General features: G+C 36.4%; 2 protein-coding genes across 2 annotated transcripts; both read right to left on the bottom strand.

Annotated features, from left to right (window-relative positions):
- Positions 1-11,670: 11,670 nt before the first annotated feature.
- Positions 11,671-13,583, bottom strand: LOC147482225 (uncharacterized). Its single transcript, XM_086575467.1, has one exon. It carries the CDS (start codon positions 13,529-13,531, stop codon positions 12,143-12,145), a length of 1,389 nt encoding a protein of 462 aa, XP_086431593.1. The 5' UTR covers positions 13,532-13,583; the 3' UTR covers positions 11,671-12,142.
- A 4,204-nt stretch (positions 13,584-17,787) lies between these two features.
- Positions 17,788-22,718, bottom strand: LOC147482224 (phenylalanine ammonia-lyase 1). The gene is made up of 2 exons (XM_086575466.1): positions 21,902-22,718; positions 17,788-19,729 (listed from the first exon to the last, which is right to left on the bottom strand). Exons 1-2 carry the CDS (start codon positions 22,294-22,296, stop codon positions 17,980-17,982), a joined length of 2,145 nt encoding a protein of 714 aa, XP_086431592.1. The 5' UTR covers positions 22,297-22,718; the 3' UTR covers positions 17,788-17,979.
- Positions 22,719-23,664: the final 946 nt, after the last annotated feature.

Raw genomic sequence — 23,664 nt, 5'->3', positions numbered from 1 at the left:
ACATGTGAATCTATATAGCTTTTTCCATCACAATAAGAGCTGATTATAACAATCTATATTTTGTATTAGGATATCATTAGAAAACACAAATGAACTCAAAAGCAAAATTGTATTTGGCACTTGGGACGGTTTCCTTTAGAGCCCAAATGGTAAGCAAAACCTTAAGTATATGTACTTAACTAATTTCATTTATAAATAATACATTGGCTTTCTTTGAATTGAATATATACAACCTTCTTACATTTCATTTCAGCTCATGGAATAGAAATTGGAGCTGACTCTTATAACAAATACAAGATACGGTGAGTGAAATCACTTCATTCAGGAGTAAGGATTAAATTAACTGGTCGAGGTAGCTGTCTTTGGTTTTCTATATTTTGTCCTTTTTTTTTCCTGAGTACAGGAAGATGGGATAGTGCTAAAAATAAAATTTCAAAATCTGTGCTCATTCTGAGTGCAAGAAGATGTGATAGTGCTAAAAGATATAGGTCATGATGCTTATAGAATGTCCATATCATGGAGTAGGATCCTACCAAGTATGTTTCACCTCTCTAACTTCATAAATGGGTGTGGATGCTTATAGAATGTCCATATCATCATGGAGTAAGATCTTGCCAAGTTGTATAATAATATGATGTCTTATATGAGCTATTCTTGGTATTGCATAAGAAAACTATTATTGAATTTGTATTGTGCTGAACATTTCAAAGCGATGGAACTACATACAGTTGAACTTGCAATTGCTCAACAACCTTTATTCGATACGCAACAAATTTTGGTTGCAAAGAGAGCCACCTAAACATTTTTTGGTTGTAGAAATTTTAATAATTTTGGAGTAAAATATATCGAAGCTTAAAAAATTTTACGAGTGTTCTACTGATAATTGATAGATAATAATTCTTTGGTCCAAAAGAGTGAAGAGTGTTTGTGTGAATTCTTTTTATACTTGTCTTTGTGGCACTTTATTAATACCATCAAACTTAACCCTTTCAACATTAGTGCAAATATTGGAAGAACTTTGTGGTACTATTTCTTCATCCGAACTTTGTTTTGCAATGTGCTTGCAGAAACATTGAGAATAGATAAATCTACTATAAGAAATAAGAAAAAATGTGGAATAAGATGGAATATTTGAGCATTTTATTGTAAGTTCAAAGTGTATGTTAGAAGCTTCAAGTTTGGAAATTAAGAAAATGTTATTTGAAAGGCACACTCTTCTTCTATCCATTTGATTATTAGATTGTTCAAATCTGAAAATTAATGGCCATTACTCATTTTATCTATCCAATCTTACGTTAACACTTTGACATGTTCACATTGACGAAAGATATAGAATGACATGATCTTCTCTGTTATTCATGTTAGAATTGAATAAGTATATTTTGCATGTATACAAACAATTACGTAGAAAAAGAGAAAATATTTGGGGGAGTATTCTAAGTAAGTGAACGCATTTTCTTGAAAGAGAATTTTTTATTGTATTCATCAATTCATCGTAGAACACGTTCATATGATAAATCTTTTCAAGTGGGAGTAATGTACTCTTTGATGATATGGAAACAATCAATCTATTTTAGTTATTTGATAGATATTTCAGTCATTTGTATACATTAGTACGTAAGCCGAGCGGCGATGATTTACCACTAAATCACCATAAATCTAAGAAAACTATTATACAAGCTAGATTGAGTTTAAGATAATTCTATTTGAAAATTACAGATTAATATCCTAAACTACAAAGTGAAGAGGCTATCTCAATTTGATCCCTTAGTTTCCAAATACTTATGCACCATAATCGCTGCTCATTTACATATTTCGGTTTATTTTCAATAAAAATATATTCTTATTCGAAAATTTGCTGCTAAATCATCATAAATCTAAGAAAACAATTATACAAGTTAGATCGAGTTTAAGATAATTCTATTTGAAAATTACGGATTAATATCCTAAACCACAAAGTGAAGAGACTATCTCAATTTGATCTCTTAGTTTCCAAGTAATTATGCACCATAATCACTGCTCATTAACGTATTTCAGTTTATTTTCAATAAAAATATATTTTGATTCGAAAATTTAGGTGAGACATTTTGTAAAGCCTTTTCAGTACACAAAATATTTAATATATCCCGAGCTTATGCCTGAAGCCTAAAAATAGCACAAGTACTTGTTGTGAACCACTCTGTGTGTTGTGCACGGCACGACCACTGGACTCGAGATTCAGAATCTAAGAAAGGGATGATTGATTCTCCTTTGTAATCATCTTGGAAATAAACAATCAACTAAACACACACAAAAGAGAAAACTCTCCTCTCCTTTGTTTCATTCTGGTTACCGTATTAGTAGCATATTGAACGCCTTATAGTATAGTAGAAGATGCTGAACACCATAATCAGTTAAACGTGCTAACACACACGGGGTTACAGGATTCATGGTTAGTCCTAGCGTCATGATGCAATCCGAATTAAAGTTACACAACCTCATTACCTCAATAATACTAGGAATCAAAATTTTAACAGTTTGTACAGATACACTTCGCAACCAAACTTGTTATGGGTCTATTATTATGTGATATTCTATTGTCGAAAACATACACACTAATCATCTGATATGATTTGGCGAAAAAAGAGGATTAATGCATGCTTACAGACAACATACAACCGAACAGGTCGGAACAGCAACATCAGTTGCTATGAGGTTATATCGTTGGGTAGCAGGAGTAGATGTCCTCTTTTAGCTTGGTCACATCCAACAAAGCAACCGCTATGACAACTCATTAATGTTGAACCGGTTACAGTAAGACAATGAGGCATGCAGATTTCTTTGATACATTGATCATACGTTGGTTTAGTCTCCTCGTGATCACCCAATGTTGATTCCATGAACATAAATATTAGCAGTAGCATCAGAATCACACCCATTTTCTTCAAACTCATTTTTATTCAAGTATCTCACCAAAATAAGTGATTGAGATAGAAAGGTGAATTTTGGATGACTTCAGGTGATACAATTTTAAGTGGCAGTCCTTGAAGTTAGGCAAACTCATGGTGTTCATTTTTATGTTTTATTTTTTATTTTTTGCATTTCTATTTTTAGGATACGACTAGTAAAATTTTCAAATTAAATTGTGAATGCGAGATAATGGACCTACAAACGATAAATACAAATGAATGGTGATCTGTACCATAAAAATACACCTCAATAGTTCTACAACAAACTGTTATAATGTCAACGATTAAAACCATTGTGTTAGATTGTTCAAAACGTTTTATGCTTGGTATGATTTAGTTTTGGGATCGAGGAAATGACGAGTCAAACTATTTCGTGTTTTTATTGATTAAAAAGGGAACCTCTAGATTTTTATTTTTCAATGTTAGTCAATCGAGAGCTTGTTGAAAACTTGAAATTAAGGAGATAGATGAACGCACACATATTCAATATATTTCGGCAACCTCCAAGTCTTACGTCTTCATGTGCTACAGACTTATTTTCGTATCTCTGTTTATTACTATGGTTCTTAATCTTTATACAAAACCACAGTGTAGGACTGTAGATTTGTAGTTTTCTGTAGACATAAAGTCGCACTAAATCCTTCATATACACAGAGACTTGCGTAAACATTAGATATTTATCTACTGTTTTAATATCATATATCAGCCACCACCATTCCCGTCGTTGCTACCATCTCCTTTGCCCCAGTACTACCTAGGTATGGTGTGATGGTTATTGGAACTAGTACTGCTTTCAGGAAAGGTATCCTTGCTCATCATCCTCTTTCCTTGAAATCCTTCCTGTAGTGCATATTCCAGTATTCACCCATGTTTTTTCACGTCTTTGTTACGGTCCATGGACGTGCAAAAAGTAACCATTACCAAAACTAGAATAAGCACCACCCCCTTCATTTTTTTTGTGAGCAACCACCCCCTTCAATTTTTTTTGTGAGCAACCACCCCCTTCATAGAGTCAGCTCCTCATGGCAAAAGAAAATTTTGAGGAGGAAAAAATTGCATGAAACCAAATAATATTTTGAAGAAAACACTAGAATGTACCGAAGTATGAGATTATTACTATACCCTGTATCATTATTAAGCATGGAAGATCTACTAATATTTGGGAAGATAACCGGGTTCCTAACCTCCCTTTTAAAAAACCCTTTGGCCTCGGCCTCATAATAATAATATCACTTATTTTTCTGACTTAATCACAAATAATCAATGGAATCTTTTTTTTTTTTTGCAAAAATGCAAACGGTATTGTATTAAGTTGAATAAATCTTTACAAGTACATATGAAACCCTCAGGCTTTCCCAGGTGATCCCCTCCTTAGAAGCACTTCTACCAACGGCTTTATAACCGTAGCCTTACATATTGTACTCCATTCCTATCCTCTTCAAGAATTTTGTCTAGTTCCTTCGTTTGAGGGTTAGTAAAGTTGTAACTACGCTGTGGCCCTCTTAAAGATGCCAAGTAATCCGCCGCTCTGTTGGCCTCCCTATAAACATGGGTGATAGTTACTTCTTCGAGTTGTTGTTTCAAATCCCATATTTCTCTAACCTCATCTTCAACAGTCTATGGAATATCTTCTATTGCATCAGAATTTGAGCAGCTCTTCTAGAATCTGCGGCTAACCTGATCTTCATGTAGCCTTCTCTAACACATATCCTCAGCCCTTGCAGAATTGCATTTATCTCTTGCGCTAAAACAGATCTTGTTCCTCCTATCGTTATATAGCTTAGCCTTGTGTCCCTATTATGATCTCTAATAATGCCACCTGAACTAGCCCCATCATGAAGTATAAGCCATCCTACAGATCGATAAATTCTCTATCTGAAACTGAAACTGAAAAATTCCTTTGGTCTATTGAAAAAACCGGAAAATTCAGTGTCAAATCTATGTATACTTGGTTTGCTCAAACTAATATCAATCTCAACTACGCTGACACCAATAAAAGTATAGGGAATAAAATCTGGAAGATTTCATCACCTTCAAGAATCAAAATCTTTGCCTGGAAAGTTCTTAATAATATTCTCCCAACCAATGCTCTCCTTTACAAGCGCCATATCCAAAACTATGATACTTGTCCTAGATGCAACAACACTCTGAAACCATTGAACATGCTCTCCTCACTTGCCCTGAACTAAAATGGATTTGGTTCTCCAGCCCTCTTTACTTACTATCTGAAACTTGGACTCATGTCCTAGATTTTAAATCCCTCAGAACACAGCCTCATACTAAAGATACAACTCTCCAAAACCTCACACATCTACTGAATATCTCCTACTTCATCTGGTTTGATCGCAATAACCTTGTTCATCAATCAAACTATGAAGTCTTCTCGAGAGTAGGTATTGATGTGAATTCGCTTCTTCTACCATCTGAAGAGGAGAGGGACACTAGGATATGGATGCCGGCTAGAGGTGGGGTCTTCTCTGTTACTGACGCTTTTGAAGTTATCAGAAAGAAGGAAACGAAGGTCAACTGGCATAAATGGGTGTGGAATAGGCATATACATCGGAGAAAAGCAGGACTTGTGTGGAAAATAATTCAGAATATTCCTACTGGTGATAGGATCAGAAAGAAGGGCATTCAGATCGTTTCTAAATGCAGGTTATGTGGCAAAGAGGAGGAAAGTTCAAGCCATATGATGTGGGAATGTGAGTTCACGAACTTTGGCATTGCTGGCTTTCTCAGATTTTCAAAGTGGCATTGCCTCTACTGGAACTTCAAGCGGTAAGAAAAGCAAGCAATCATCAGAGTCCAATTAAACAAGAACTTTGGAATGCAGCATCAGTGGAACTAATAGTGGTGGTCTGGAAATCAAGGAACAGGATTTTCTCCGATGAACAAACTCTCAACCTAGTGGTGATTAAGAAAGACATTCTGCGAGGAACTAGTAAGGCGGGTCTGCTAGCCACAGGAACAATGTTTAATACAGTGGATGACCTGAGTTTACTCTCTCAACTGAATGTGAGAGGCAGAGCTAAACCCGCAGTCAGAATTCGGGAGTATCATGGATACCACCTGACAAGGATGTGGTAAAAGCCAACACAGACGGTGCATCTATTGGGAACCCAGGCAATGGTGGAGCAGGGGCAATATTTAAAGACGCAAATGCAGCATTTCTAGGGGTTCTTGATCAAGGTTTGGAGAAAGCAGTTCATATGATCTGGAAGAAATTGTGGATTGAGTGTGATTCAATGACAGTTGTACTAGCAATCAAGGGTGAACACCTTCCATGGTCAGAGCAATTCAAAAGCTTGAACACTGGAGGATAACACACACTAAGAGAAGCAAATTTTGGTGCAGATGCTGCAGCAAAGAAGGATCTCATTTGAGTCATAGAGAAACACTTTGGAGCTTAAACAGGCCTTCCTTTATCACATCTGTTGAATGCCCGCTTAGGACATACTATCGATTTGACTAGGAACCTTCTGTAGCTAGATGAATAGTTGTAATTCACATCTCTCGGCTGTAACATTCTTTATATTATAGATTAATAATATATCCTTACTTGTGTGTGAAAAAAATATAAAGCTTTACCTATCTTGAGTATTCTATACAATGCCAAACAATCCTTTATACCAAAACAACCTACTGCTCCTATCAAATATTTCATACCTTTACAACACATTCCAGATTTGTACCTTGTTGTCTCGGATGGAGGGTACAGTCCAGAAAATAACGCATCAGGAATTGGTTATGCAATTAACAAGTGGAATGACAACTTATTGTTTGTAGGAAGCAAGCAATGCGTAGCAAGTGGAGTTTCTTGCCATAAAGTGGGCACAACAAAAAGCCTCTCAGGAAGGAATTAAGAAAGTCTTGGTCTGTTCTGATTGTAGAAGTCTAGTCAAGTGCTTGAATGGCTGCACTGAAGATCTATAGTGGCAGTTGGAGTTCATATCATCCTTTTAGAGTTGTTGCAGCTGAAGAAGTCTTGCTGTATGTCATGTTGTCTTTTGCCCCAGGGATGTTATCCAGCATGCTCATTTGCTGGCCGATTTAGGGAAATCTAATACTGACCTGGGTTGTAATAATTCTATTCCAGTGTCTGTTAGTCTTTCGTTTAGTAGAGTCAGAGACAAACTGTACTTATGAACTCTTTGCAGTATGTTAATAAATATGTTTGGTTTTAAAAAAAAAGAAAAAAAAAGTACAGAATGAACACTTCAACGGGAAATGGGATCATTTGTGTGTGAATTCAGGGATTAACAAGGTCAACTCCATATATATACAGATCGACAGGATATAAGATGTTGGTATTGATGGTTGTGTTGAAACTTTTGCTAATGGAGCATCCACCAAATTGAGGCAAACCTCAGTGACCACGGAGATTATGTTGGACTATATTGGTTTTCAGCCCCCACTGGAGTCACGTCTTGCGGGATTTATTTGCACACTTACACAGTGGTTTCCTGTTGCAATTTGCGTGATGATGCTCATAAAGAATCTGAAATAGCTGTCTCCAAAACCCATTATCTGTGAAGACGCGGCAGAACTGCGTGCATCTAATGATTACTTGCCTGTTACATCGTTTGTTTTGTTCAAACTTCAAACCACATTAGACTCATAACCCTTTACTTACCAGACTGAATTATTAAGGTTGTAACAACAGTTGCAAACTAGTTACACTGTTTTACTGATGTTAAGAATGCTCAACTGGTCCGGCAACAAGATGTTCAGTCTGCAGTAGACCTAAATCTATTGGTTCACAGGTAGAAAAACATTTGGTTACAAGCAAAGAGTACTATGGTCTGACTGGTATTACAGTTGGTACTTCAACAAAGGATACATCCCCATACACTATGGTACTTCAACAAAGGGATACAACTCCATAATTAATGGAATCAGTTACAACGCATTCTACTGCTAATTCTTCATCTGCAGGTTGCAACAAACAGTGCCTGAAGAATTGTGAAAGAGGATGCAACGATAAGTTGCCTCCTTCCGTCCTTTGAAGCCACCATGAGATTGACAGGTTTTCTTTTAGAACTTTCATATCTACACTTCGAAATTCTAATGTTTCAGTAATACCTTGTAAGTCTGACAATGACCATCACGCAAGGTAGATACTGATGTCTGTAAGCTTAAAAGCAAGAACTTTCCAAATACTGCGAGTGCAATATCAAATGCAATGAAATCAGCACCTGAATCTAAACTTGTCTGCATCAACTGAATTTGCCATATAGTAAAGAATTAGACCAACTAATGCTATCACGGTGCAGTACAAGCATGGGACACAAAACATCTCAAAAGAAATATATGCGTAGGAAAGTGCCACTAGCATGGTGAAGTCTGCAGTTCACCAGCAACTTTGCCCACTCACCATTTAAACGAACACCAAAATAGTAATCGTAAACCAACATTTCAACGGTGTTCGAGGCGACTAAGTGACTAACCAAAGATTTCGATATAATCCTGCTTCATTGCTATACAAGCATGATCTCTTCTTTGATGTAAATTACTGCATCTATGATAAATTTACACATGGGTCCAACGGGGTTCAAAAAAATTGACATCAGTAGTTGTTATAATCATAACTACATTCTCATCTGCTTATCCCAAAACTTCTGGATAGTTCAACCAAATTCAACAATGTTTAAGGTGACTAAATGTAAAGCACGAGGAAACAAAGACAACCTAGCTCCATTCACTAGACAGCATGATATATCCTCTGGCACAGTGTAGCACACAAATCTAATGGATTCTGAAAGTCCCCAAATAATTAAAACTAGCGTAATAGATCTCCATGCAGACACCACCATTGCTAGCCGAACATCCAAGGTCCTTCTATTCTTTGGCATCTCATAACTTGCTTCCTCAAGTTATACTTTTCAGTGATATAGATCTCACCCTTTAACAACCTGCCCACAGACCTGCAACTTTTTTTTCGTTTTCTTTTTTTTTGGAACAGTAAAACAAAGGTTATATATAATAATGAGAAAACAGTACATCACACTATGACTTCCCGAGAGACTAAGTCGAATACCTCAAATTCATCATGCCTTCAAAAGGCTTTCCTACAATCCCACCCAAATATCAATTGATCAAAAGTCAAAACACATCCCTCTAATCCTAGTATCAGGCTGAACCCACTCTCAAAGACAATATTTCATGCTGCACATGACCCTGGTAATATAATTTTCATGTACCATGGAAACATTGCACATAATGTTCAGAGCTGGCTATCAGGATGAATTAAAAGCTCAAGCTGCCCATTAATCATGAAAACCTGTCATCTCTTTGGTCGATATAATAAGTATCTACAGCTTACATCTTACCGCTTCAACTGTTCTAAATTGTTTGAATACAGCTTTCAACAATCTGGAAATTCAGTTGTTTTAAAACTGCAACAGTGAGCCTGTGCCTTTTCCAATAATATCCGTCATACATAACAGATTAAAAGTCATAACAGTAAAAATGATACAGTAATTAACAGTAATCAATGTTTAAAACTTCAAGAGTCTTCTGCACTTCCGTAGTCGATGGTGTTATCCAGCTTAACCCCATATTTATTAGTGTTATCTGGCTGAATCTGGAAAAAAAAGATTAATGCCCTCCAACTTTCCACGTGGCCCATCCCACACAATTTGGGATAACAAATGATCTTTACTTACACCACCAACCACACCCCACTCCCCCCCCCCAACTCCCCAACACACACACACCACCACCACCAAAGGATATGATTGGTGTGAGAGATGGAAAACACCACCTGTGATGGTGTACCGGCCCACGCATATTGTGCAAGTAAAAAAGGTAAACAGCAGTTGAGTATATTTTAGTTAGTAGGGCATTCATGTATTTGTCAGAAATTACTTACTAACTTATTTTTACATCTGTTTTCAGTACCCTATCTTCTACAGACATAAGTTTAACTAGTGTTATAGATATAAGCTAATTACAACGTTTTCTGACTTGTAAGAGGAAGAAAGATCTCAGTTGTTTGAGTTCAGTTAGCAATAAGATAACTCCAGCCTCCAACAAAAAGCAGTTCTGGATATTCTCAGTCAACAGGAAGGTAATGAGGAAGCAGTACGTTATGTGAAATTTGAATGAGTTTACATGTTACAAGTTTACGACTCACCTGTTGGGTTGGATAGATATCTCATACAATATGCATCTTTGAGACTCACTCTCTTTCAAGAATATGTGTGTGTGTTCTACAACAAAGGAAGACACTACCTAGGTCTCTATTTAAAAGACCATATCCAATGCAACCTACGAAATTTACCACCTAGAATCTGGAGGGGTAAATGAAGTAGCGACCAAATAGAGGTCAAAAGATGCCAAAATGCTATTTAAAGAAATAGGTACGTCCCTCATTTCTTATGGAGCACGGCAGAAGAAACTCTAGCGTGTACGTCTATAACTTCCCTCATTTCTTATGTTCTATCAATTTTATTGAAATTCTCACCTCTTATATCAGTTTTCTTTCTGCTCTCATCAAAATATTATTAAGTGCTCACAAAAGCTTTGCGGTTGAGCCCAAGGCTTGTTGAAGGATGAATGCAAAATCTCCCAAATGCTAAATGAAAGCGAGTAAGAGTTGAGAAGGGTGATCCACATCTTCTTCCACCCAATTGCAAACATTCAATCATTTCAATTCTTCTAGGGTAAGACGTCTAACAAAAAAAAAGCAGAAGAATATCATCCGGTTTTTTCTTCTTCTACTCTAAGCCCCTCTCACAAACACCCAAAGTAGCTGCCCCTACCACAAAAACCTAACCCCCCCACCCAAAAAAAACCTCTACTTACAAGCTGCAACATATGCCTCTCGACCCAACTTTAGCACCTAGGGTCCTCCATATACCCATCCCAGTCGTTCACTAGATCTTCAAATTCCTTAGACTCCTACCACCTCCGAAATTCAGCCTCATTTTTGCCGCTTGGTACTGCAATCATAGACCTAATTCTCCCTTTCAAAATCATTTCCCTACCCTTTAATGGCCCAGAATTATTGTTGAATGAGATTTACAGAGATTAGCTTTCCGTTTTTCCGACAACTAAAATATAGAAAAGTGTTTCGAGGGAAATGCTGCCAAACCCACACTAAGGAAAGAGCATAATTACGTACAGGGCACTATGCATCTATAAATGGCTATAGATCTCGAGCTGAAGCATCCCAGATCCTAAGTAGCCATATGAGTGGAAACACCCAAGGTGTAGTCACAGCTGATGATTATGATCCAAATAACTTCAAGACCTCCCAGTTTAAGACCTGAATGAATCTAAGAACTTGGTGCAATTAATCATCTGGTCATAAAGCTAGAAGAGCTGTTATGGCTGAGGATAGCTTCAGTTTATGAATGTTCGCAACTTTATCACAAATTCACAACCTAATTTTCATATGTAATACACTAATACCTTGTACGTAGTTTCTACTTATGAGTATCTTAATAGTTAGATCACTAATAATTGATGCATTTATGGACAAAAGAATGTATAATTACTTGTTTAGATTGGCTTGGTATTAATTAGGTGATATACATCAAAATACACTTCTTTCGTTTGCATGATTAAAAGTTATAGCAAGAAAGGGGAAAAAATTGGTATTATTATAGAGAGGGGGTGGGGGGCTAGGAGATAGCCTGGCTCTAGACTATGCATATAGGCTTTAATCTAATTATAGGCTGAGCCTGTAACTGCATAGGGCCCACAACAAACACAGACATGAAATGACCTGCTCAAATGCATATATTTCCATAAGACATATATTGGATACTGTTAAGGTTATGCATATAAAATACATCAAATGATTCAATCTAAGAAATATAAGTGACAATGTAGCTCGGAAAAAGAAAAACTGGTCAATGGAAAAGGATATTACAGATCACAAAACACAAAGACCTACTTGACCATTCAGTCAAGCAAAGCATAGTTGTTCAGGGTTTCATAACACTATCACCAGTCTACAAAAAAAAATCCCTATGACCGAGATATTAAACACTACATCTACAAAAGAAAATATACACAAGTTAATCGGATTCCCTTACTGATTAAGTACACGTAGAAGGCCTTGGCTCCTACTCCAAATCTGGAGAGTCGGATAATGTGGAGTCTCAACATTGGCATACCCCAAAGCTTCAATATCTCAAGCATAACATTTACATTCCGAGTCTGAGTGAACAACACCTGCTGATGTCTCATCTTAGACCATCGATATAATCCTCCAAATCTTTCCTCTCAAACCTCCTTCCATCTGCACTTGCATCCTTACTCTTGGCAGAAAAGTAGTATATTAACCAAACAACCATAAAGTAAACCTCCACAACTGATTGAAACATAGAAGCAAACAAATTTCCAAATATCTGAGTAAGAACCCATCTCACATACGAACTACAAAAAAAAGCTTCATATCCTTTAAGTGATATTGCTTGGCTCATCATTGTAGACAGCAAATAAAACCCTTCTTTCAATATCTCTCTGCCCCTTCTAGCATCCATAATAGCAACCCAATAATCCACGGCAAAAACAAGTCCCACAACCGTATCCGATAAAATCCACGTAAACAAAAACCTTGATATCTCTAACTCATACCCGCGTATCCAAGGAAACGTAATAGAAAACGGCATCAACTTCAATCTAACAAATATCTTAAAAAACGAATGTTGATCCTCAATTTCCCCGAAAAAACAGACACCAATTATCTGAGTCATTGCATCTCTAATTGCCCATCTCATTAATATAAACCCTGATAATCTCCGAGCCCCCAATCTACAACCCGCCCATACCGTTCCAACAAACGAATTATCATATCTTCCTAAATAACTATTACTAACAACACTATAAAACACAACACCAACAACACAAGTATTAACAATAACAAATCCTAATATCACCCAACCATAAACAGCTGATAAAAAACTCACCAAAAACACCAACATCGCCGCGTCCCTCCTTCCCAACTCCACTCCCTCCGAAACCCGGTCCTCATTTCCTTCCACACTCTCCACTACATCATTCAACTCCTCCACCTCAAATTGAAAACCATAAAACCCCAACTTCCCAAAATTACTTAAATTCACTGTACTAGCATTTACTGCAAACTTTTTACCAATCCCCAATAACTGCCTATCATCATTTTCTTCACTAGAAAAAAAGTCATCATCTAATGTCCCCACACGACTTAACTGAAGAAATGGCCGGCCCCCACGACGTGTGTGATGGTTACTTAAAGATGATGATGATGATGCCTTGGCATTTTTTCCAGAAAGGTCTAGATGAGTTAATAGTGATTTTAAAGATGGGTCTTCATCTATGAAAGTAGTAATGGTTAAAGTAGATGTTTCTACTATTGTTCGGAAGGTAAAAAGAAGGAGAGATAGGAAAAGGTATGTAGGGAGGTTTTTTAAGAAAGTTGATGATGACTGTGTGATGATTTGAGATGTTGTGCGTAAGTTTAGTGAAGGTTCATTCATGGCTTCGTTTTTTTTTTTTCTGAATTTTTTTCTTAGTCCTATTTTTTCGGGGTTATTAACGAGAAGGACACGTATGTGGATTGTATTTGTATACAGAAAATTGGATATAGACATACGCAAATTTCGTCAGTTTGGAGGAAATAGCAAACCTTTTTTTTGTTTTTCTTCCATAAAAACTGAAATTTGACATCTGTTTCAAATTTCATACTGACTTTTACAATTTTGACCTCTTTTATTAGTCCCAACTAAATAAGCCATCTAGAAGCCAACTACTAACAAAAAAAAATAGCTACGAACTAAATCAATTACCAAAATAGTAGTGAGTTAATCAAAATAACTAAAATTCATTCGAAATCTACAAAATTCCAATTAAAAGTGAGATGAATTTCTAGAGAGACCAAAACAATGTGGAAAACATCAACTTCAAAAACGGAAAAAATGTATGTTGACATAACTAATTTCAATACTGAACTTTAACAATTTAAAATCGTCTCGATAATTTTGAATAACATGTTTAAAGCTTTGTTTGATCTAATTCAAATTGTGAAAGAAAGCAAATGGTTTTTTTTTTATAAGACAATTGTATTATTTGATTGCAAAGATACATCTTGGAAAGCAATACACACGACTTTTTGCCACGATGAGTGGCCTCGATTGGCACACACACACCTCTGATGCACATTAGATTTTAGTATTATTTATTTGTGAAAAAAATTGGCAGTTACAAATAAAAGGGTAAAAAAGAGAAATAAGAAATTTTAAAAACAGTTAATACACCCAAAAAGTAACGTGTTGTTAAAATGGGAGTATAATCAAAATATAATATTGGTCTTTCTCTAGACAAAAAACACACTAAAGAAAGTGTCTGGAGCCCAATTTTTAGATTTGTATAGGTATCTTGTACACTGACTTGACTTATGGCCTTAGGCCCATGACTTATGACACGCACTTTTTCCTTTTGCCAACAAAATTAGATTTTTTCTTTGTTCTATAAACGACCAAACCATGTGGGTGCGCGCAGGCCTCAAACCGGTTCGTGTTTACTGTACGTCAATGTCCCAGGTTCCACATTTAGTTCATGGGATATGCCAAGAAGCCCAAGATCTAATTTGAGTGGGATATGCACATGGTTAGGTAAGGACTTGGGAAGTGGGAAGTGGGAAGTGGGAAGTGGGAACTAACCTTCCGTAGCCCTGGCAATTGCATTCAATCGACAGGTTTGTGAGCCGTGACTTTCTGTTAGAGGTAATTAAGTAGGCTGCATGGTTGGCAGGAAACAAAATAATATGGAAGAAGTTATGGGGATGGACTGAATTACAAAGCTGTGATTACTAATTATATACAGATATCCCAATTATAATTCAAAAGATAATAATTAGGGGTGATTTCGGATCGGATCGGATAAAGGGTTTTCGGAAAAATTTCCAATTTTTTTTGGATAGCAATATCTTTTCCAAATCAGATCCAATTATTTTTCAGATGGTAATTTTTTTTTTCTGAATTCGGAAAGTTTGGAAAATCGGAAAATTTTCAAAAATTTCAGAATTTGCAAAATATGGAAGTAATTGGAAATTTGAATTATATAATCAGATTCTCTTTTAGAATAACTATTTTTTATCCAGTTAATACATTCATTTTTAGCAATTATTTTGAAATGTATTAATTCAATAAACAACGTAGATCTTTTAACACGTTCATTCAGCAAATTTTTTTTATTCATGTTAATGCATTAATTCAATAAATAAGAATATGAGATAAATTGAAATATGTACTAAATGACAATATTGATTTCTTGAAGTTGTGAGAGAGACAGTGTTCTACTTCTCTAGGATTTTTATTTAGTTTGTAAACTATATGTAGTTTTAATTCAAGACCTCTTTTAATTTAGCAACTATATGAAATAGACCGCTATATTTTAAAAATTCAAAAATTAATAAAAAATCGGATCGGATCGAATTTTGAAAACACATCCAATTCCAATTCAATTATTTTGAAAAAAACGGAATACAAATATCCATTGCCAAAAAAACAATGAATTCGAAAAAACTGGATTTTTAGTGGAGATAATTTTTTTTTTTTTTTATGAAATTATACAAGGTTAAAGAAACTCCATTATGAAAAACAATGAATTAAAAACTAATTTTTAGTGGAGATGTTTTTTTTTTAGAAATAAAGATTGATGATCACATTTTTTCTTACATACTTTTGTCCACTCACATCATCATTTACAATACTCTGCAGTACATGATCTAGTGGAGGGACAAATTGAATTGAAAGATTACAACCAGGGCCGAAAATATCGGTTGAAAATTTGATTTTTTATCGATATTTATCATTTTTTTAGCCTACCGACTTTGAAATATCGGCTTTGAAAATTAAATTAATTTTAAACCGATATATATATCAGTAAAACCCATATAAAGATATATATCGGTGACATATTCGATATATATCGTTTGATTTGGTTGGACAGTTTGACTTTTGACCGATTTTGTTGACTGTTGACTGATATATCCGATATATATATCGTTATATATCGGCAATATTTCCGATATATCCCGATTTATTTTTATTTTTTTGAATATTATCACCAAAATGGGCAAAAATGATATATCGATCCGATTTTCCAATTTTTTCGATATATATCGGTTTTGGGAGGGTCCGAAATATATTCAAATCCCGAAACTTTCGGCATTAATTATAGCTACCCAGAATTAGAGATGCTAGGTAATCTGCCGCTCTGTTTACTTCTCTGTACACATGTGAGAAAGAAACAGAGAAACTTTTCCTTTTTCTTTTCAATGGCTTCCAGAATATCCCAAGAGTATCAAGGTGGCTTCTCCAGCATATTGATAGCCTTTACTGCCCTCAAGGAATCAGTTTCCATCTCTATTTCCTTATATTCCTTTGACAGGCATCTCTATAGACATACATCAATGGCTTTTAATTCTTGAAAGAGTTCTTTCCATAATATAGATCATTGTTAGAAAAAATAAACACATTTGAAGATGTCTAGACATATCAAAATTTGTTTATAGTATTATAAAATTATCCAACGGTCCAGATTTTTCAAATTTCAAAACAACTTTTAACAATGTTAAACATTTTCGTTTGGGCTGAATTTTTGTAGGAAGATTCTCTATTATGAGAAGACTATCTTCACCAAAAATCAGCCCTCAATTCATCTTATAAATCCATTTTTTTTATGGTGGAGTTCATTTGGATTTCATATAACCGGCACGACAATTTAATAACGTTTTGACAAACTTAGAAGCTGATGATTCTAATCAGCTGTGTTTTTGGAGCTGATTCTAATCATCTCGTCTTACTACTTTGTACGAACTCTACTAATCAGATTTCTTGTTGGAAACAATAATGGATACTATATCAATCTTTTCTTTATGGGTGAGTGAAAAAACTGAAAGTTTCAGCCTCAGAGTCAACTGTTACCACCACTAAATATGAGTGGTAATCAATCGATTACACTTGGAACCTGTTGGAGTGTGGACCAAAAAAGAACTTCATCTTATCTTATGTGATCCGATCGACTTAACAGTATAAAGCTTCAAATGTGTTTCGCACTTTGCTTTTGAGATATTGTGAATGTTGGGTGACAAATTTAACAAGACGTTTGGAAGTTAGAACAGCACAGCATGCTCGGTCCGTATATTTATGTGAATGTGATCAGATTTCGTGGAAGACAATGAGGGCGGCCCCTGTGAATGACTATACTCGGGTATCTTTTGTTTTCTTGATTTAAAGTCAACATCATTAAGGTTACTTACGCACAAAACACTGAGCTAGATTTGTACATATGTAGCATTTGATCGTGATTCTATGAAACAAGGCATACTTCAAATTTTCCACTCTTTCCTTGATATTTTGAACTTATTCAATAATTAAAGATATTCTTTGTCAGGTGTGTCTTATTCATAATGAATTTGATCGAGTTTACTACTGGTTTTAATTTGTCACACAGATACGCAACTACTCATGTAATTGCAATTGCAATTGCAACAACCTTGCTTAAATTGTTGTTAGTGCATTCAGTTGTAAGTGGCATGATGTTCTTCGATTCCATTGTCGACAAACAAGAAATGGTATGCCCGCCGCACAACTCATGAAAGACACACTTTGTCTTCGTACGGAATCTGCGTAACTAAGATTCCCAAACGAAAGTGTCTCTAGGTGAGGTATTTACGCCATCAATGGGAGGTCCCCGTCTGGTGTGATGGAGCCAGCGAAACTCGATGGACAATTAACATTTGTTGCATCTTGCATGTCAGTTGTCCACTGAGCTATTTTTGTCAAGTAAACATTAAGTTGTTATTGTATTCTAAAGGGTGGAAGAAGTAAAGAACAGAAGAATCTGCAAACGAGAACTTTACATTTCTTTATGAACCAGTACAAATAAAGACTAAATAAGCATCTTCAAGTGCCCAAAATAACAGTTTTTCCCTTTCCTAGATATGGACACGGGACACCAGTACAAAATACATAACAAAATTCAGAAACCTCAAAACAAAGAAACATAAGTGGGATGAAATTATTTGGGGCTGTAATTAACATATTGGAATAGGGGCACCATTCCACTCTTTGAGACAGTCTAGAAGTGGATCAATCAACTTCCCTTCGCATATTGCTGAAAATACCTTGTCGAACTCCTCACCTGGTGACTGAATCTTCTCACCAGTCAAGTACCCAGCACCTAGTTCTTCCCTCACAAATTTGTATATAGGGTATGACCTGCAGTCCTTAATTCTGTTTGGGATAGCTGGATTTCCGCTCTCACATGCCAATCTCGCACTTTCGACATCCTTTGGCAATGTAGCTTTCAGTTCTTCCTCAAAAGTGCTAATCTTTTGGAAGATTGAAGTGTTGAAATCCTTCTCTTTTCCATTATTTATCAATGCATGATCCACAAGAACTTGTCTCAGCTTCTGCATCAAAGGGTAGGTACCGCTGCATGGGTCGTCAATGTAGGCGAAAACGTATTCTCGGTCAACTACCTTCAGCAAATCTTTCTCACAGAACCGCGAAGGATGAAGCTCACCATTGACACCCGTTGTAAGCACCCTCTTGGCTACATGGCTAACTGTGTTCTTAACAGTGTTTCTCAAATTCTCCTCCAAATGCCTTAAATCAATTGCTTGACAAAGTCCAACCAAGAAAGTTGAGGACATGAGCTTCAAGATATCAACAGCTTCAGCAGTTTTTCTTGAAGAAATCAAACCCAAGGAGTTCACATCTTGGTTATGTTGTTCCGCACTTTGGACATGGTTAGTAACTGGATTTCCCAAGAATTGGAGTTCAGAACAATAGGATGCCATCGCAATCTCTGCACCCTTGAAGCCATAATCCAAACTAGGATTCCTTCCACCGGATAGATTTGAAGGCAAGCCATTATTGTAGAAATCATTAACAAGCTCGGAGAATTGTGCGAACAAGAGCTTTCCAATTGCTGCAATAGCCAACCTAGTGTTGTCCATTGAGACTCCAATTGGAGTCCCTTGGAAGTTTCCACCATGAATGGCCTTGTTTCTCGACACGTCGATCAAAGGATTATCGTTAACAGAATTGATCTCACGTTCAATGGATTTGGTTGAAGATCGAATAACTTCAATCTGAGGTCCTAGCCATTGGGGAGAAGTACGGAGGGCATAACGATCTTGCTTTGGTTTCTGGAGAGGATCAGTTTCATGCAACTTCTGAGCTGCCTTAACATAAGAACTCCCATTTAGAATATGTTCCATAATGGCTGCAGCCTCAATTTGGCCAGGGTGATGCTTCAACTTGTGTGTCAAATGGTCTGTGAACTCTGGTTTGCCTTGCATTACTTCAGCAAAGATGGCTGAAATGACTACTGATAGAACTGCAAGGACGTTGGCGTCAAATAGAACCATTGAAGCCAAACCAGACCCAACTGCAGTACCGTTAACAAGTGCAAGTCCCTCTTTGGGTTGTAACTCAAAGAATCCACCATTTATCCCAGCACGGCTAAATGCTTCTGCTGCATCAAAGGATTCTCCCTTAGGTCCAACGGCCTTCGAATTAGGCCTACCAGTTAAGAGCCCAGCAATGTAGGATAAAGGGACAAGATCACCAGATGCTGTGATTGTGCCCCTTAAAGGCAAGCATGGAGTGATGTTATTGTTGAGGAACTTAGTGATGGCTTCTAAGATTTCGAACCGAATGCCAGAGTAACCTTGAAGGAGTGTATTGATCCTCACAAGCATTGCTGCCCTTGTTGCAGAATGAGGCAAAGTATGACCAGATTCTGTTCCATTTCCAAAGATTCCAGCATTTAAGAATCTGTTGCATGAATATCGCCACAAAGGATTAGCAGACATGATCAACTGCCAGGCTAATTATACAACAATCACAAAAGTTATTTTCAAAGTAAATCAAATAGGTAATTTCAAATGCGGAAGTACAGCATTACAACTAATTTGCCTAGCAAATAAACACTCCCGAAGGACAATCTTATGCAGTTATGTGGCCCCCTAGATCATACTACTCAATACTCGTGAGAGTTTTTCACCTCAATATGACATTTATGTTGTACCCGAGATTCCGTGAAGATTCCTGATGCAATCAAACATCAAAACAATCTAGTGACTTCAAGGGTTAAAATTGTCCTCGAGACTATCACATCAGCAAAATCGTGGGCACCTAACCTCCGTCCAAAATGCAATGACTTGTGTAACTGTTCTTTGTGGCACGCACTATCTACTTTTCTAAGCCCTACTTTTCTAAGCCTTCCGTAACAATGTTCCTTGTTTTAGTTTTAGTTACCCAAATCAATTGACTTGGGAAAGTATTTCTGCTTTCCTTGACTTGCCCCACGACAGACACATATAGCTATAAGAGGCCTAGCTATAATAGGAAGACAGTCAATAAAGTGCAAAAGAAAATGATAATAAATAGAAAAATGAGTAAAATGGGAAAACTTTGACAAAATCCTGTACGTGGAGTGTAGTGTAACCACCAGGTTGCACCATTCGAATATACTACAAAAAAGCGTCAGATAATATAGAATGAAACAACCACATGGCATCTTTCACTGAAAAAAATACTCTGGGACAGTGGGATTGTGGGAATGACTAATTTAGTCCATAACTTCATGTGCCTGAAAATGATAAGCTGATAAATCCACCAACCCTTTTTTTTTTATGACAGTGAAATCTAATTGGATCTCACTCTAGTCTTTCCTTTTTCTACTACTACTACTAAGGTATGTCCGTATATACGGCCCGCGAGACCTCGATGAGCTTGTAGTGCTACCCCAATAGCTCGTCGCACCTTCGGCACGAAACAACTCGTCGCGTCAGGTCAGCCCAATTGTTCATTATCTATAAACTCAATTGATCTATAGCATCAATTGGTCCAACCAATTGTGCAGTACCATATCAAATTTAGAGGCCCAACAGTTTATAAATCCAGCTGCAATTGTTAATTTTTGGATAGATTCTATGATATTAATTGCACTCAACAAAATTGCACAAATCTTCCAAACACTTGGATAGGCCAAGTCATATTTTTATAAAAATGATTATCTACCATTGGATGGGGCTTTTTGGACCCTATATTTTTCTATTTTGTTAAATAGATTACATTATTTACCCTGGGACTTGTGGCAAATATAATTTAAAATGAAGGCAGTGATTAAATTGTGTTTTTCACGTTTTTGTAGACATTAAACCCGACTTGTATTTAAGATGCCACGTCAATCACAAGTACTGAACAATATTACCACATCAATCCAAGTATCCAACAAGTTAAATTATATATATGCAAGTTAAATTAATATTTTCTTCGATTACCATAAACTTTTTCCTTTTTTTCAATAAAAGACAAAAAGTATCTTCCTGTGCTAAAAAATCCAAAATTAAATAGTTTTATCTCAATATTCATTCAATCATTCACCTTAGTCCCATACCCTTTTCACAGTTTCATTTACTATGCGTTCACGGATTTCATGCATATATGTAATTATGTGCATGAAATAATTTAATAACAAATAATAATTTGTCTCTGGAATTGCAATATAAGATCAAAAGTTCCATTCTTCTCTTTTTTCAGGGATTTAAAATTTATGAGGATCACTGTCATATCGATCATGTAGGTCTAGCTCAGAGGCAGCTACGAGCCCGGGACAATTACTTATTTCAGATCATAGCCGTGCATATATTCAAATTTATTTAGTCACGGGCATGATATTATGGTCCTCTTCACAAAACTTGTTCATGCAACCCATGATTTGGAGAGGAGAAAAAAAAAATGACAAAACAAAATAAAGAAGCAAAAACAGGAAGCGTACACTATCAAGATGATCAGGCTTATTTAAGGCCATAAAGTATAAATGTGGTCAGTAGGACATATTACCGACATATTAATGGTAAGTTTCTTACTTGAACCACCAACTATGAATAAAATATGGTAGCTAGTCATAAAAATGTGACATGATCGTTACTAAATATTTACCTGATGAGCTCTGTCTGAAGTGCACCACCTTGTTTAGTTCTTCTGTGTGAAGTAGCACCAAAACCAGTTGTAACGCCATAGCTATCAGTGCCTTTGTTCATGCTTTCCATAACCCAATCACTACTAGCTTTTACACCAGCTCTTGCTGACTCAGATAGTTCAACCTTAATACCACTGTCATGAGATCCAATTGCAGCCACTTGTGAAATGGTTAAGGTCTCACCACCTAGTTTAACAACTGGCTTCCTAAATTCTTCAACCATTCTCTTAACTTCATCAAAATGACTCCCTTTTAGTCCCTCAGCTGCTAGACCCCAGTTTAATGGATCTTTGTTGATACATATATTTTCTAATGACGACCCATTGGTAGAATTGTCATCAACTAGGCTGCCCATTCTTTTTTGAGAAATAAGTTGAAAGAGAGGAGGAGAGCGAAATATGTAATGAGTATTAGAGAGGAAAATTCTTGTTTAGATTGAATTTCCCTGAGTTTTAGTTCACCAGCATTTGGTTGTTTAAATAGAGGGGGTTAGTATGTCTCATGGTGTGTTTGGTGGGGAGGCTAAGCTAGTTGGTTGGTTGAATGTTGTAGCTAACCGTAGGATTGATTGTAATCTCATGGATAAGAATGCATACACATGGCGAACATTGGTAGGCATGACTAGTGCATGAGGTTTTCTCACTGGTCAATTGGGGAAATAGTGCGTGGTTGGTAAGAAGTGGGCGTGTAGAGGTGACGTCAATAAAAGTTGTTGGGAAACTTTTTCTTCCAAAAAGTAATATTAAAAAAAAAAGAAAAAAAATCTAAACATTGGACTTGAAATTTCTTATTCTTACTACCTCCCGTGTAGTTGAGCTGAAGATTACTTCAATTTCCTCCATTTTGTATTCTTGGTTAGGTAAAACGAGGCAATCCCCAATAAATGTCTCTGATCGTATGTATGAGTTGATCCCCCAACTGTTTTTGAACGTATGTTGGCCGGATTTATTTCGACCATGCGTTAGAATGTACCTAATCATATAACAAACTCGTGCAAAAAGTAAGGCATCTACACTTGCAACGAAAATCAATTGGCATGAAATATGTTTATGTCGCTCGATTTATTCCCACTGTGCATATATAAAGTCATGCAAAAAAAAAAAATATGGCGATCAGAAATCTGAACATGCCGTGCCGGGATAATAGGGTGGATGGTGCCTACACTTGCAATGAAAATGATCACATTATTGGACAAAATAATATAAGTTTATGTCTTTCGGTTTATTCCGACCATACATGGATTAGAATGTACCTAATCAAATAAGAAACTCATGCGAAAAAACATGCATGGCAATCGGAAATATGAACAAGCCGGAATAGATAGTTGTCTACAATTACAACAAAAATCACTGTATGAACAAGTTGTTGTCGCTCATAAATGCCGTACGTGTTCTCCATTGGCATATTTTAAACGGCAGTCAAGTATTCGATCAAGAGTCCGGCTAGGCCGGTTACTGGGATCAAATCCCAACAACCATTACAAGTTGCCGTTAGATTGTCTTGGTTACGGATCTCGGCACAAACACACAAGTCTCGGCGCACACATCTCGGATCTAAATCAACGGTGACTTGTAACGGTTGCTGGGATTTGATCTCAGTAACCGGTTACTGGAAAATCGAATCCTTCGACAGGCAGATAGTACAAAAAAAAAAATGTAAACTTTCTTATACTTATCGCTGTCTGAATCTCAGGGTCGGGTCTATTCTAATCAAGGCCCAAAAT

This window comes from Coptis chinensis, chromosome 8 (assembly GCF_015680905.1).
Source record: "Coptis chinensis isolate HL-2020 chromosome 8, ASM1568090v1, whole genome shotgun sequence".
Taxonomy (NCBI): Eukaryota; Viridiplantae; Streptophyta; class Magnoliopsida; order Ranunculales; family Ranunculaceae; genus Coptis; species Coptis chinensis.
This window is presented reverse-complemented; position numbering and strand designations above follow the sequence as displayed.